The 13650-nt window shown below is 41.7% G+C and overlaps 1 protein-coding gene across 1 annotated transcript; it reads right to left on the bottom strand.

The window, feature by feature from the left end:
- Positions 1-4614: 4614 nt before the first annotated feature.
- Positions 4615-13159, bottom strand: LOC143670232 (nuclear RNA export factor 2-like). The gene is made up of 12 exons (XM_077144900.1): positions 13002-13159; positions 10432-10606; positions 10048-10207; positions 8844-8927; positions 8625-8729; positions 8244-8313; positions 7997-8085; positions 7770-7877; positions 7493-7602; positions 5907-5943; positions 5492-5589; positions 4615-5238 (listed from the first exon to the last, which is right to left on the bottom strand). Exons 1-11 carry the CDS (start codon positions 13003-13005, stop codon positions 5572-5574), a joined length of 960 nt encoding a protein of 319 aa, XP_077001015.1. The 5' UTR covers positions 13006-13159; the 3' UTR covers positions 4615-5238; positions 5492-5571.
- Positions 13160-13650: the final 491 nt, after the last annotated feature.

Here is a 13650-nt window from a genome sequence, read left to right as displayed (position 1 = left end):
ATGATAGATTTAAGGAGACAGAAGATAGAATTAGTGATTTGGAGGATGGAACATCTGAATTCCAAAAAGAAACAGAAACTATCGGGAAAAGAATGGAAAAATTTAACAGGGGACCAGGGAACTCAATGACAATATGAACCGCACAAATACACGTGTTGTGGGTGTCCCAGAAAGAGAAGAGAAGGGAAAAGGAGGAGAAAAACTAATGGAAGAAATTATCACTGAAAATTTCCCAACTCTTATGAAAGACCTAAAATTACAGATCCAAGAACTGCAGTGCACCCCAAAGAGATTAGACGCAAATAGGCGTTCTCCAAGACACTTACTAGTCAGAATGTCAGAAGTCAAAGAGAAAGAAAGGATCTTGAAAGCAGCAAGAGAAAAACAATCCATCAATACAAGGGAACCCAGTAAGACTATGTGTAGATTTCTCAGCAGATTTCATGGAAGCTAGAAAACAGTGGGATGATATATTTAAATTACTAAAAGAGAAAAACTGCCAACCAAGACTCCTATATCCAGCAAAATTGTCCTTCAAAAATGAGGAAGAAATTAAAACATTCTCAGACAAAAAGTCACTGAGAGAATTTGTGACCAAGAGACCAGCTCTGCAAGAAATACTAAAGGGAGCACTAGAGTCAGATACGAAAAGACAGAAGAGAGAGGTATGGAGAAGAGTGTAGAAAGAAGGAAAATCAGATATGATATATATAATATAAAAGGCAAAATGGTAGAGGAAAATTTTTGCCAAAGAATAATAACACTAAATGTCCATGGAATGAATTCCCCAATCAAAAGACATAGATTGGCAGAATGGTTTAAAAAACAGGATCCTTCTATATGCTGTCTACAGGAAACACATCTTAGATTCAAAGAAAAACATAGGTTGAAAGTGAAAGGTTGGGAAAAGATATTTCATGCAAATAACAAGCAGAAAAGAGCAGGAGTGGCTATACTAATATCCAACAAATTAGATTTCAAATGTAAAACAGTTAAAAGAGAAAAAGAAGGACAGTATATACTAAGAAAAGGAAGAATTAAACAAGAAGACATAACAATCATAAATATCTACACGCCGAACCAGAATGTCCCAAAATACGTGAGGAATACACCGCAAACACTGAAAAGGGAAATAGACTTATATACCATAATAGTTGGAGACTTCAATTCACCACTCTCATCAATGGACAGAACATCTAGACAGAGGATCAATAAAGAAATAGAGAATCTGAATATTACTATAAATAAGCTAGACTTAACAGACATTTATAGGACATTACATCCCACAACAGCAGGATACACCTTTTTCTCAAGTGCTCATGGAACATTCTCAAAGATAGACCATATGCTGGGACACAAAGCAAGTCTTAACAAATTAAAAAAGATTGAAATCATACACAGCACTTTCTCGGATCATGGAGGAATGAAGTTGGAAATCAATAATAGGCAGAGTGCCAGAAAATTCACAAATATGTGGAGGCTCAACAACACACTCTTAAACAACGAGTGGTTCAAAGAAGAAATTGCAAGAGAAATTAGCAAATACCTCGAGGCAAATGAAAATGAAAACACAATGTATCAAAATTTACGGGACGCAGCAAAGGCAGTGCTAAGAGGGAAATTTATTGCCCTAAATGCCTATATCAGAAAAGAAGAAAAGGCAAAAATGCAGGAAGTAACTGTCCACTTGGAAGAACTGGAGAAAGAACAGCAAACTAATCCCAAAGCAAGCAAAAGGAAACAAATAACAAAGATTAGAACAGAAATAAATGAAATTGAAAACATGAAAACAATAGAGAAAATCAATAAGACCAGAAGTTGGTTCTATGAGAAAATCAGTAAGATTGATGGGCCCTTAGCAAGATTGACAAAAAGAAGAAGAGAGAGGATGCAAATAAATAAGATCAGAAATGGAAGAACAGACATAACTACTGACCTCACAGAAATAAAGGAGGTAATAACAGGATACTATGAACAACATTACGCTAATAAATACAACAATTTAGATGAAATGGACGGGTTCCTGGAAAGACATGAACAACCAACTTTGACTCAAGAAGACATAGAGGACCTCAACAAACCAATCACAAGTAAAGAAATTGAATTAGTCATTTAAAAGCTTCCTAAAAAGAAAAGTCCAGAACCAGACGGCTTCACATGTGAATTCTATCAAACATTCCAGAAAGAATTAGTACCAACTCTCCTCAAGCTCTTCAAAAAAAATTGAAGTGGAGGGAAAACTACCTAATTCATTCTACGAAACCAACATCACCCTCATACCCAAACCAGGCAAAGATATTACAAAAAAAGAAAACTACAGACCAATCTCTCTAATGAATATAGATGCAAAAATCCTCAATAAAATTCTAGCGAATCGTATCCAACAACACATTAAAAGAATTATACATCATGACCAAGTAGGATTCATCCCAGGTATGCAAGGATGGTTCAACATAAGAAAATCAATTAATGTAATACACCACATCAACAAATCAAAGCAGAAAAATTACATGATCATCTCAATTGATGCAGAGAAGGCATTTGACAAGATTCAACATCCTTTCCTGTTGAAAACACTTCAAAAGATAGGAATACAAGGGAACTTCCTTAAAATGATAGAGGGAATATCTGAAAAACCCACAGCTAATGTCATTCTCAATGGGGAAAAATTGAAAACTTTCCCCCTAAGATCAGGAACAAGACAAGGATGTCCACTATCACCACTATTATTCTACATGGTGTTGGAGGTTCTAGCCAGAGCAATTAGACAAGAAAAAGAAATACAAGGCATCAAAATTGGAAAGGAAGAAGTAAAACTATCACTGTTTGCAGATGATATGATACTATACGTGGAAAACCCGGAAAATTCCACAACAAAACTACTAGAGCTACTAAATGAGTACAGCAAAGTAGCAGGTTACAAGATCAACATTCAAAAATCTGTAGCATTTCTATACACTACTAATGAACAAGCTGAGGGGGAAATCAAGAAACGAATCCCATTTACAATTGCAACTAAAAGAATGAAATACCTAGGAATAAATTTAACTAAAGACACAAAAAACATATATAAAGAAAACTACCAAAAAGTGTTAAAAGAAATCACAGAAGACCTAAATAGATGGAAGGGCATACCGTGTTCATGGATTGGAAGACTAAATATAGTTAAGATGTCAATCCTACCTAAATTGATTTACAGATTCAATGCAATACCAATCAAAATCCCAACAACTTATTTTTCAGAAATAGAAAAACCAATTAGCAAATTTATCTCGAAGGGCAGGGTGCCCCATATTGCTAAAAACATATTGAGGAAAAAAAACGAAGCTGGAGGTCTCGCGCTGCCTGACTTTAAGGCATATTATGAAGCCACAGTGGTCAAAACAGCATGGTATTGGCATAAAGATAGATATATCGACCAATGGAATCGAATAGAGTGCTATGATATAGACCCTCTCATCTATGGACATTTGATCTTTGATAAGGCAGTAAAGCCAACTCACCTGGGACAGAACAGTCTCTTCAATAAATGGTGCCTAGAGAACTGGATATCCATATGCAAAAGAATGAAAGAAGACCCATATCTCACACACTATACAAAAGTTAACTCAAAATGAATCAAAGATCTAAACATTAGGTCTAAGACCATAAAACATTTAGAGGAAAATGTAGGGACATATCTTATGAAACTTACAATTGGAGGCCGTTTTATGAACCTTAAACCTAAAGCAAGAGCACTGAAGAAGGAAATAAATAAATGGAAACTTCTCAAAATTAAACACATATGTGCATCATAGAACTTCATAAGAAAGTAGAAAGACAGCCTACACAATGGGAGACAATATTTGGAAACGACATATCAGATAAAGGTCTAGTGTCCAGAATTTATAAAGAGATTGTTCAACTCAACAACAAAAAGACAGCCAACCCAATTACAAAATGGGAAAAAGACTTGAACAGACACCTCTCAGAAGAGGAAATACAAATGGCCAAAAGGCACATGAAGAGATGCTCAATGTCCCTGGCCATTAGAGAAATGCAAATCAAAACCACAATGAGATATCATCTCACACCCACCAGAATGGCCATTATCAACAAAACAGAAAATGACAAGTGCTGGAGAGGATGCGGAGAAAGAGGCAAACTTATCCACTGTTGGTGGGAATGTGAAATGGTGCAACCACTGTGGAAGGCAGTTTGGCGGTTCCTCAGAAAGCTGAATATAGAATTGCCATACTACCCAGCAATACCATTGCTGGGAATCTACTCAAAGGACTTAAGGGCAAAGACACAAACGGACATTTGCACACCAATATTTATAGCAGTGTTATTTACAATTGCAAAGAGATGGAAACAGCCAAAATGTCCATCAACAGACGAGTGGCTAAACAAACTGTGGTATATACATACGATGGAATATTATGCAGCTTTAAGACAGGATAAACTTATGAAGCATATAATAACATGGATGGACCTAGAGAACATTATGCTGAGTGAGTCTAGCCAAAAAATAAGGACAAATACTGTATGGTCCCACTGATGTGAACCGACATTCGAGAATAAACTTGGAATATGTCATTGGTAACAGAGTCCAGCAGGAGTTAAGAAACAGGGTAAGATAATGGGTAATTGGAGCTGAAGGGATACAGACTGTGCAACAGGACTAGATACAAAAACTCAACAATGTACAGCACAATACACCTAATTGTAAAGTAATCATGTTAAAACACTGAATGAAGCTGCCTCTGAGGTATAGGTTTTTGTTTTGTTTTGTTTTGTTTTTTACTAATATTATTACTTTTATTTTTTTCTCTATATTAACATTCTATATCTTTTCTGTTGTGTCGCTAGTTCTTCTAAACCGAAGCAAATGTACTAAGAAACGATGATCATGCATCTATGTGATGATGTTAAGAATTACTGATTGCATATGTAGAATGGTATGATTTCTAAATGTTGGGTTAATTTCTTTGTTCCCGTTAATTAATAAAAAAAATAAAAACAAAGCAGTACATTTCAAAGCACATCGCAACGATTACTTTTAGAGTAGATTTCAGAGTGTGGTATGCATTAGAATTTCACGATTTTAGGTTGAGTGGCAACTTCTTCCATGTGACCTCAACATTATCCCTTTCCTTCTCCGGGCTTCACGTTCTTCACTTAGTAAATGCACGTAAGTATGAAATGCAGCATGCTTCAGTTCTGCTCGAGGCTCCACAGTCATAGATCAAGTAATATCTGTAGGGAAGCAAAGGGGACAGGCTATCTGTGAGGTCTCAGCCCCTAAGGGGACTTAAATGCCCCTCCTCCCAATGAGCAGACCTGTGCTTGACTGGCCTGTCCCATCCCAGCCCTCCCTGCCTTGGTGTCCTAGGGGTAGTCACTCCTGCAGGAATTGCAGGACTAGACTCTTCAAGGTCTCAGAACCAAAGAAGCTCCCCTGGAATTAAAACAGTCCTAGGACCACAGATGATATCCCCTCCATGTGTACCACCCCAAGCCGGCTTGAGGTGGCCTCCTCTCTTGGCAGGTTGGAAGCCTCTTGGGGGCTTCAATGCCAACGGTGATTGATCATAACTCCTGGCCATCCTGGAGAAGGAAAGAGGAAGTTAGTGCAGACCAGGGAGGTGGCATTGGATGAGCAGTGAGATGAACATGACTAGGAAAGAATGGGAGTGAGAGGTCAGGGGTCAAAGGGTCCTAGAAATTCCATGGGCAAGTCTACCATTAGGGTCTTCTCCAGGGCATCCTGGAAGCCCGTAGAGAATGTCTGTAGGCTTTGTTTGGCTTCCACATGGGTCTCTTCCAACGAGGTTCAGAAACAAAAATGTAACTTGGGAAAGACCTAAGGGAGGTCATGGGTGGCATCAGTGACAGATGAGTCAATGATAAAGGAATACACTTACCAGGCGTAGTAACTTGGGGAACAATTCCAGGATGGAGCTGTCAAAAATTAAGACCAAAGAGAGAAAAGAAAGTGAAAGCGTGGAGCTGCCCTGCCTTATGGAAGCAAGCACACTTACACCTGAGACATAACCCCATATGCCCCACCTTCACTCCAGGTCCACTGCCTCTTCAGGGACCCTGGAACCTGCTATGGAGTGACAAAAGAGGGAGAGCACACACATACACTCTCTCTCTTCCTCTTTCCCTTACTCTCCTTCTACTTCTCCCCTCCCTTTCCTTCCTCCTGGGCAGCTTCAGCATGGACTGCTCTGATTCCCATGTCAGGCCACAAGAAGTAGCATTTTGAGCCCAGGATCCAGGGGTTCCTTCCCCTCCCTGGCTCCCTCACCTCCTTCAAGTCATCAGAGAAGGCTCTGAAGGGAACAGGGAATGGGGAGGGAGGCCCCAACCTCACTAAGTGTCCAGCATTCAGCCAGGACTGGCCTTATACAAGACCAGGATATTACTCAGGGGTGATGACCCAGGATGTTGGGGTAGGGAGATGAGTGGGACAAGGCTCAGGAAACAGGGAAGGAATGACACAGGCGAGGGATGAGGACAGCAAGGGAGTGTAGGTGTGGGAGGTAGATACGGAGGAGATATAGGAGAGTCAGTCAACACAAAGGAGAAAGGAAAAAATAGGAAAGGGAATGGAAAAGAGCTCTACTGTGGTGGTGTGGGCTAAGGAAAGAAAAGAGAGATAATGGAGAAATGGCTTCCCTGCTGCAGTCCTTGCCTTGTTCTGCTGCTGGTTGGTCCTGAGGCCCAAGGGAGGAACGGAAAACATACACTTGTTGGGCTGGGCCCAGCATTTGAGCTTTTGTCACCTGTGTGAGCTCTACCAGTATCAGCTGGGCATGGGAAAAGAGCAGCCCTAGGGGCAGGAGCTCTTCCCAGGAGTAAAAGGCCAGGGCCCCATACAGCAGGGGATTGAGGGTCTCTGGTCACCTCCTATGGTCACCACATTTTCTCCTGATGTCCCCTGTGCCACTGGGCCTTAGTTGGTTCCTTGCCTGAGGAATCCCACCTGCCTTGGGCTACTCTGTGCTCCTGTGAAGGATGGGCAGGAGCCTGTGACACGGAGAGTGGGAGAGGGGCATGCCTCTCAGAGGGCTGTCCTCCTATCTTCTCCTCCACCTCTGCCCCTCTGCTTTCCTCACACTGCCCCTGCCTCTGGTTGTCCTCTGCTTGCTGGCCGTGGCTCACCTCTGTTCCCCTAACTCAGGGAACCCAGATTTCTCTCTAGGATGGCCCAGTCCTGGCATTGGGCCAGAGGACAGAGGAAGCAATGCAGTGGTAGCAGTCATTCTAGGGCTACAGAAGGCTGGATGCAGAGAGACGGGAAACAGACCCCAGCCCCAGTGGGCCAGATAAGAAGGCAAGGAGATCTAAGCACAGCTGAGAGGCACAGAGAGAGAAGTGGGGATGATATGTAGTCCTCTCATAGGACGAGGGCTAACACCTCCTGCAGGTGGGCACGTCAGGGTAGCTCAGGCTTCTAAAAGGGCAAAGTGCCCAAGGAGGAGTGATCGTGGATAACACTGACCTTACGTAGGTGGACTGATTTGAGAAGTTGTTGCACAATGGGTTTCCTTCTAGCCACAGCTCTTTCAGATTCAGCCCTTTCATCTTGTCCAACTCCCACACTGACTTCAGCTGGGGGGAATCAGGGAAAAGAAAAACCAGTGAAAGAGAAATATCTGGGCCCCTGCACCCCGAGCTCCCATCCTCACCCACAACTACCTCCATCTGTCTGTTGTCATCACCTAGATGAGCACTACCCCCACCCACACTCTAAATTTGATCAGACTCCCACTTCTCACTTCGTTTTTGGAGAGGTTCAGGATCTTGACTTTGGGGGCCTCCTGTATTATGTCAGATAAGCCATCCAGCTGGTACAGTTTGTTACCGCGCAAATTCAAAGAGAACAGCTTTTGGGGAAGAAGAATTAGAGTGATAGTTATTATCTTGGGCTTTGGAGAAAAATCTGCTCTCTATCTCCTTATTTCGCCCCTCCACCTAAATACAGGCTCTGGGCCTGAGGCATCACCTCAGGGAACTCCTCTCTGATGATCTTCAGGGTGGCAACCATGCAGTTTCTTCTATTCAGGATCATGTCAATACCATGGCCCACCAAGACTTCAGGAAGCCGAGAGAAGAGATAAGAAGGTTGAGAGGGTCCCAGTTGGACTAGAGCCAGGCCCAACCCCGTTATAATTTACCATCCCTAAATTTGCCTCATAAGCAGACCCCTAATCTGCCCTCTGCTGCCCTAAAATGACTACTGTCAGTCATACCTGGATCAAAGCATAAGCTCTGGAGGTCAAGAGCTCCCCGGAAGACATCATATCGTTTGTACATGGTCAGCTGCAGAAACAGATACAACTCTGAGCTATGGGGAGTGATGGGGAAATTGGGAGGGGAGGCAAGAAGAGGTGGGTCTGGATATGGAATCACAACATTATCTTGAGTCTGCATTAGCTTTAGCTGCTCCATTTGTTCTGGATTCAACTGATTCTGCACAGAGTGGGGAACAGAAGAGGGGTTGACAAAGATAGATATCTGCATAAAGAGAGGTAGGGTAAGCACTAGGAACTCTAATCCCAAAGAAGACAACCCAGTCCCTGGCCTGTACTCCTGCACCTCGGTTTGGCATGGTTAATATCTTCGACACAAACCTTTCGGTTCTCCTTATCACAAATCTTGAGGTTGACATCCTTCAATGCAGAGGCAGTGCTAGAGTCCTGAACAAAGAATTTGGCCCGACCTTTCACGTAGTGAAACTGTAGGAAAAGGAGACAACAGCAATAGTGTTGTAGGCATGATCCCACTTGCTCAGCAAGGCCCCCTTTATTCTCCCCTGTGCCCACACATACAGTTTCACCATTCTTTCTTACATCGACTGGGGTGAAGGGGACACTGCAAAAACTCTGGATTGAGTCCAGTAGCCATGCCCTGTTATATTTTCTCCCATAAGGAACCTAGAGTTGAAAAGGAAGGATGAGAGACAGGAGTGACCACATGGAATTAAGGCTGGAGAACAGACCTTTTTCTAAAGAAATGACCATTGCCATGCGTGCTGATTTGAAACTGTTGTGTACCCCAAAAGCCATGTTCTTTAATCCTCATTCGATATTGTTGAGTGGGAATTTTTTACTGTTTCCACGGAGATGTGATCCACCAATTGTGGGTGCTAACTTTTGATTAGATGGTTTCCGTGGAGATGTGTCTTTACCCGTTCAAGGTGGAGTTGCTTACTGGAGCCCTTTAAGACAGAATCATTTTGGAAAAAGCTTTAGAGCCCACAGAGCCCACATGGCCAGGGACCTTTGGAGACGCAGAAGGAAAATGCCTCCAGGGAAGCGTTATGAAATGAGAAGAGAAAGCTAGCAGACATCATCATGTGCCTTTTCAGCTGAGAGAGAAACCCTGAGCATCATCAGCCCTTTCTTTGGAGTTAAGGTATCTTTATCTGGATTCCTTAGTTTAGACATTTCTGTAGCATTGGAACTGTAAATTTGCAACTTAATAAATTTCCTTTTTAAAAGCTGTTCCATTTCTGGTATATTGCATTCCATCAAATTACAAACTAAAACACCATGATTTCTTTTTTTGTGTGCCAAAAGTAGATTTTCTAAATCCCCTTTCTGTCCATTCAAACACTCTCCTGCAATTAATCAAGTTAAGGTGTTAGACGTGATCTTCCTTTTTAAAGATTTTTGGAGAGCCTGACTAATGCAGATCCTGCCTGCCCCTCTCACCAAGGACTCTAGAGATTCACCATACCTCCCCTTCCCATACACACAGCTACAGCAAAACTGAGGCATCTGGTGGGAACTTGCTCCAATTTCTTGGCAGTAATTTCCACCTTTGCCTTTAGCCAACCTCCCCCAGCCATCCTGCAGCCAGCCTTTTCCATTTACACTGCTTCTCTGAACCTGCCTTTAGATGATCAAGGATGTTAACTCATAGCCATAAAAGAGACAGATTACAAACCCCACCTGTTCCCCAGAAAAGCACCTCGTGTCTCTACATAGACCAACATAACTTCCCCTGATCTGTATCTCCTGTACATTCCATACTTTTTGCCAAGATACTCACTGTGACCTTGAACCATCTTCCTGGGGTTCCATCCCGCCTTTCCTCCTCCACTGCTCTCTCTAGAGGATATCTCTCTTTCCACATGTCTATATCAGTACGGACGTGGCACTGATAATGCCATTGGCCACTCTTAGGGTAGGATTGCTTCGCATGGGGATTACTATGAGGAAGCAGATGGAAGGAAGGGGTCTAAGAGTGCTAAAAACATCTTCTCCACTCCCTTGCCCCACCGATACCAGGCTACAATAAAGTTCGCACAACCAGTAATCTTGTCCTAGCATTCCTCACTCTGCTGGGTTGCAGAAGAGAAAAATTATATAATTAACGACAGGGGTATTTATTCCACTGACTAGTACATGCCAGCCATACTGACAGGTTACTTACTATCTTTTTCCGGGTCCCATATAGGGACCACTCATTGCTGTATCTCCTTCTTCTTCCTGGTAGGATGAACGATAAATGGCAGAACTGCCTCGTTCATACCAATTTCTATACCTCCTTCGGAAAATACCCCAGCATCTTGTTCTTCTTTGAAAGGGGGCACGGCTCTCATTGTACTCTGAAATTAGGAAGAACAGAATAAAATAAATAAAACTCAAACCAAAGCAAGGTAGAAAACACATCAGTAATCTGAATAATAGACCAATGCCTTGCAATTAATGAAGAAATATCCCTGATTTTTATATTCTGCAAGACAGATAACACAGTGCTTAAAATTTGGGAGACTCTGCCTTTGTTCTGCCTCCAGGGGCATGAGAGGTGGGGAGCATTTAGAGCAGAAGGTGAGGATAGGGGGAAGGGTTTGGGCAGAGGGTCCAGCTTGGGATGTTAGCCTTTTCTATACTGTTTTCAGGCTGAGTGATCGAGACAAACTGCTTAACATTTGTAACCCGCACTTCGCTCCTGTACTCTAGGTGGATAATACAATCTACCCTGAATGTGTGGTGTTTTGTTGCAAGGGTTAAAGTTGAGTTCTCCATATGAATGGAGAATAGGAGAAATGAACGATAAGTCTGAAGAAAATAACCAGAATTAAGCCTGGCAAGAAAAAGTGGAGAATACTGAAAAGAAAGGTTAAAGAAGATACAGTGAATAATATTTAAAATTAATATATGCTTAATTGGAGTCCCAGAGTGGAGAGAACAGTGCAGAAGCAGTGAAGAGATCATGGCTGAGAAGTTTCCAAAAGTGACAAAATACATCAAGTCACGATTCATGAAGCACGATGTATGCCAAGCCTGGAAGGGTATGAGTAAAATCAAACCTAGGCCTCTCTTAGTAATACTGTGGAAAACCAAAGAAAGGGAAAAAAAAATATTCAAAGCTAACAGGAAAAAAAGAGAGATTACCCTTAAAGGAGCAACAAACTGGCCTATTTTAGAAGACACAATGGTAGCTTGAAGTGAAATTATGTCTTCAAACTGCAAAAGAAAAGTAACTGTCAACCTAGAATTCCAAATCTAGAAAGAAGTTATCTTTTAAATTTGGAAGACATAGAAATGCTAATGTTACAAACTTCAGGCAAATTTGTTATTAAAAGACTCAAATAGAATACTAATAGTTCTTCTTCAGGTAGAATACATACAATCCTAAGTGGAACCACATAGATGCAGGAAAGGAAGTACAGTGACACTGGCAAATATGTAGGCAAAACTAAATGAGTGTTGACTGTATAATACAATTGCAATAATTTCTGCAGGGATTTAATATATATATAATTAAAATGCATGACAATAAGTCAAATGGATTCAGTCTGTTTGAAAGTTCCTGCACTGTATGTAGACATGTAAAAGAACTAATGTACACTAGACTGATAAGGCAAAGATGTTGCAATTATAAGAGTAAACACTACATGCATGGTCAAAGGAGGTTTAACTACCTAACCAAACGAGATAAAAACTGAATACTTAGAAATATTAATCATTTCGAAGGAAAAGAAAAGAAAAAGAACTTGGAACAGGCAAAAATAAGGTAAAACAAACAGCGATATGTATATTTAAACCAAATTATATCTGTAACTACTTCAAATGTAAAACAGACTAAATATTCCAAATAGAAAGGTAGACGTTATCAGACTAGATGAAAAGCATACAATCATACACTCTTAAAGAAACACATGTAGAATTCAGCAATATAGAAAATTTGAAATAAAAAAATGGCAAGAATCATGACCTTTCAACACTGAACGACTGAAAGCTGGTATAACCATATTAAGGATAGAAAAAGTATACTTTAAAGAAAAACATTACCACAAGAAAAGAGGGAGATTTCATGATGGTTCAATTCAAAAAGAGAATATTAATAAAACAATTTAAAATTTGTGTGGACCTCTTATCATAGAGCAGAAATATACACAGTGAAAACTGACAGAATATATGGAGAAATAGACAAGTCCACAGTCACAGTGGGACATGTTAACATACCTCACTGACTGACAGATAAATAGGCAGACAAAAAGCAATTAAATGGAGATTATTTAAGTAAACAAAATTTACTATACTGACATAGAACACTTTAAGTTACACGGAACATTCCACAATACATCATACATTGGCCATAAAGCAAGCCACCCAAAGTTTCTACAGGGGCAATTCAATCTACCTTGAATGGCTGGAACAAGGGAATTACCGAGTAATGGTGGGTTCCCCGCCCCTCCCCCACTTCTAGCATGAATCCCCAAAACCTTAATTTCCAACACCCTCCACCCCAGGTGGCCCTCCAGTCACCCAAACCTTGAACCTGAGAGGATCATACAACAGGTCTTTCCCCTCAACCAGAGGGACAATTTCACCTCAGCCGTGACCACAGCCACAGGAGAGTAGAAAAGTGAGCCTGTGCCCTCACACCCACCCCAACTAAACGGGGTCCCCTGGGTGTCCGTTGAGGTGGGTGGGGGGGGGCCCAGAACCCCTGCGTGTGGAGGCTGAGACGGAGCCCTGGCACTATCAACTCACCCATGGTGTGGCCTGTGGACAGAAACTTGTCACCACTGTCCTCACAGACTGTTCGTGGGGGAGTCTGCAGGATCGGGAGATCGGGGTTTACGATAGTTCGAGAGAGGCTGAAGAGAAAAGTTAGCGCAAGCTCCAAACCACCTTGTCACCGCCACAAGATGGAGTCCTCACAGGAAGTCCCTGTCCTGAGGGCACGGGGAGGGGGGGGCTGGGGGCGACAACTTCCTGTTCTTACTGCCCCCTAAGGTTTGCTACCAGCCTAACAACCAGGGAGCTGTTTCCAAAGGAGCCATCCCTGCAGATGTGCTTAACTAGTCAGGGAGGCTTTAGTTCAATCTCCGTTCGGCATTACATCGTGTTCCTTCATTCTGCAAATACAGAGAACTCTGAGGACCTGTGTCCATCTGTATGAGATTCAAGGCCCTGCCCTGAGTTGTTTGTTGAGTATATTCCTAGAAAATAAGTAATCCAACAATTAACTGGTATTTAATGAAATTAATATGCCCGTTTAACTGTTAACTGGCATATTACCTAGGTATAGTAAGTGTTTAATGCTGTTTAATTCTTAATCTGCGTGTTCAGTCTAGTAATTAATTGGTGTGTTACTTAAATATACAGCAAGGGTTAAGCATCTGTTTAAATTTTGTTG

Source organism: Tamandua tetradactyla, chromosome X (assembly GCF_023851605.1).
Source record: "Tamandua tetradactyla isolate mTamTet1 chromosome X, mTamTet1.pri, whole genome shotgun sequence".
NCBI lineage: Eukaryota > Metazoa > Chordata > Mammalia > Pilosa > Myrmecophagidae > Tamandua > Tamandua tetradactyla.
Note: the sequence above shows the minus strand (reverse complement) of the source record. Positions and strands in the feature narration are given on the sequence as shown.

Bases quoted from the DNA above. Each gene is read 5' to 3' on its own strand.
- LOC143670232 (XM_077144900.1), bottom strand. The intron at 8,928-10,047 runs GTGAGTATCTTG...TTTCAACTCTAG, and splicing joins GAAGATGGTTCAAGGTCACA to GTTCCTTATGGGAGAAAATA. The intron at 8,730-8,843 runs GTAAGAAAGAAT...CTTTTCCTACAG, and splicing joins TCCCCTTCACCCCAGTCGAT to TTTCACTACGTGAAAGGTCG.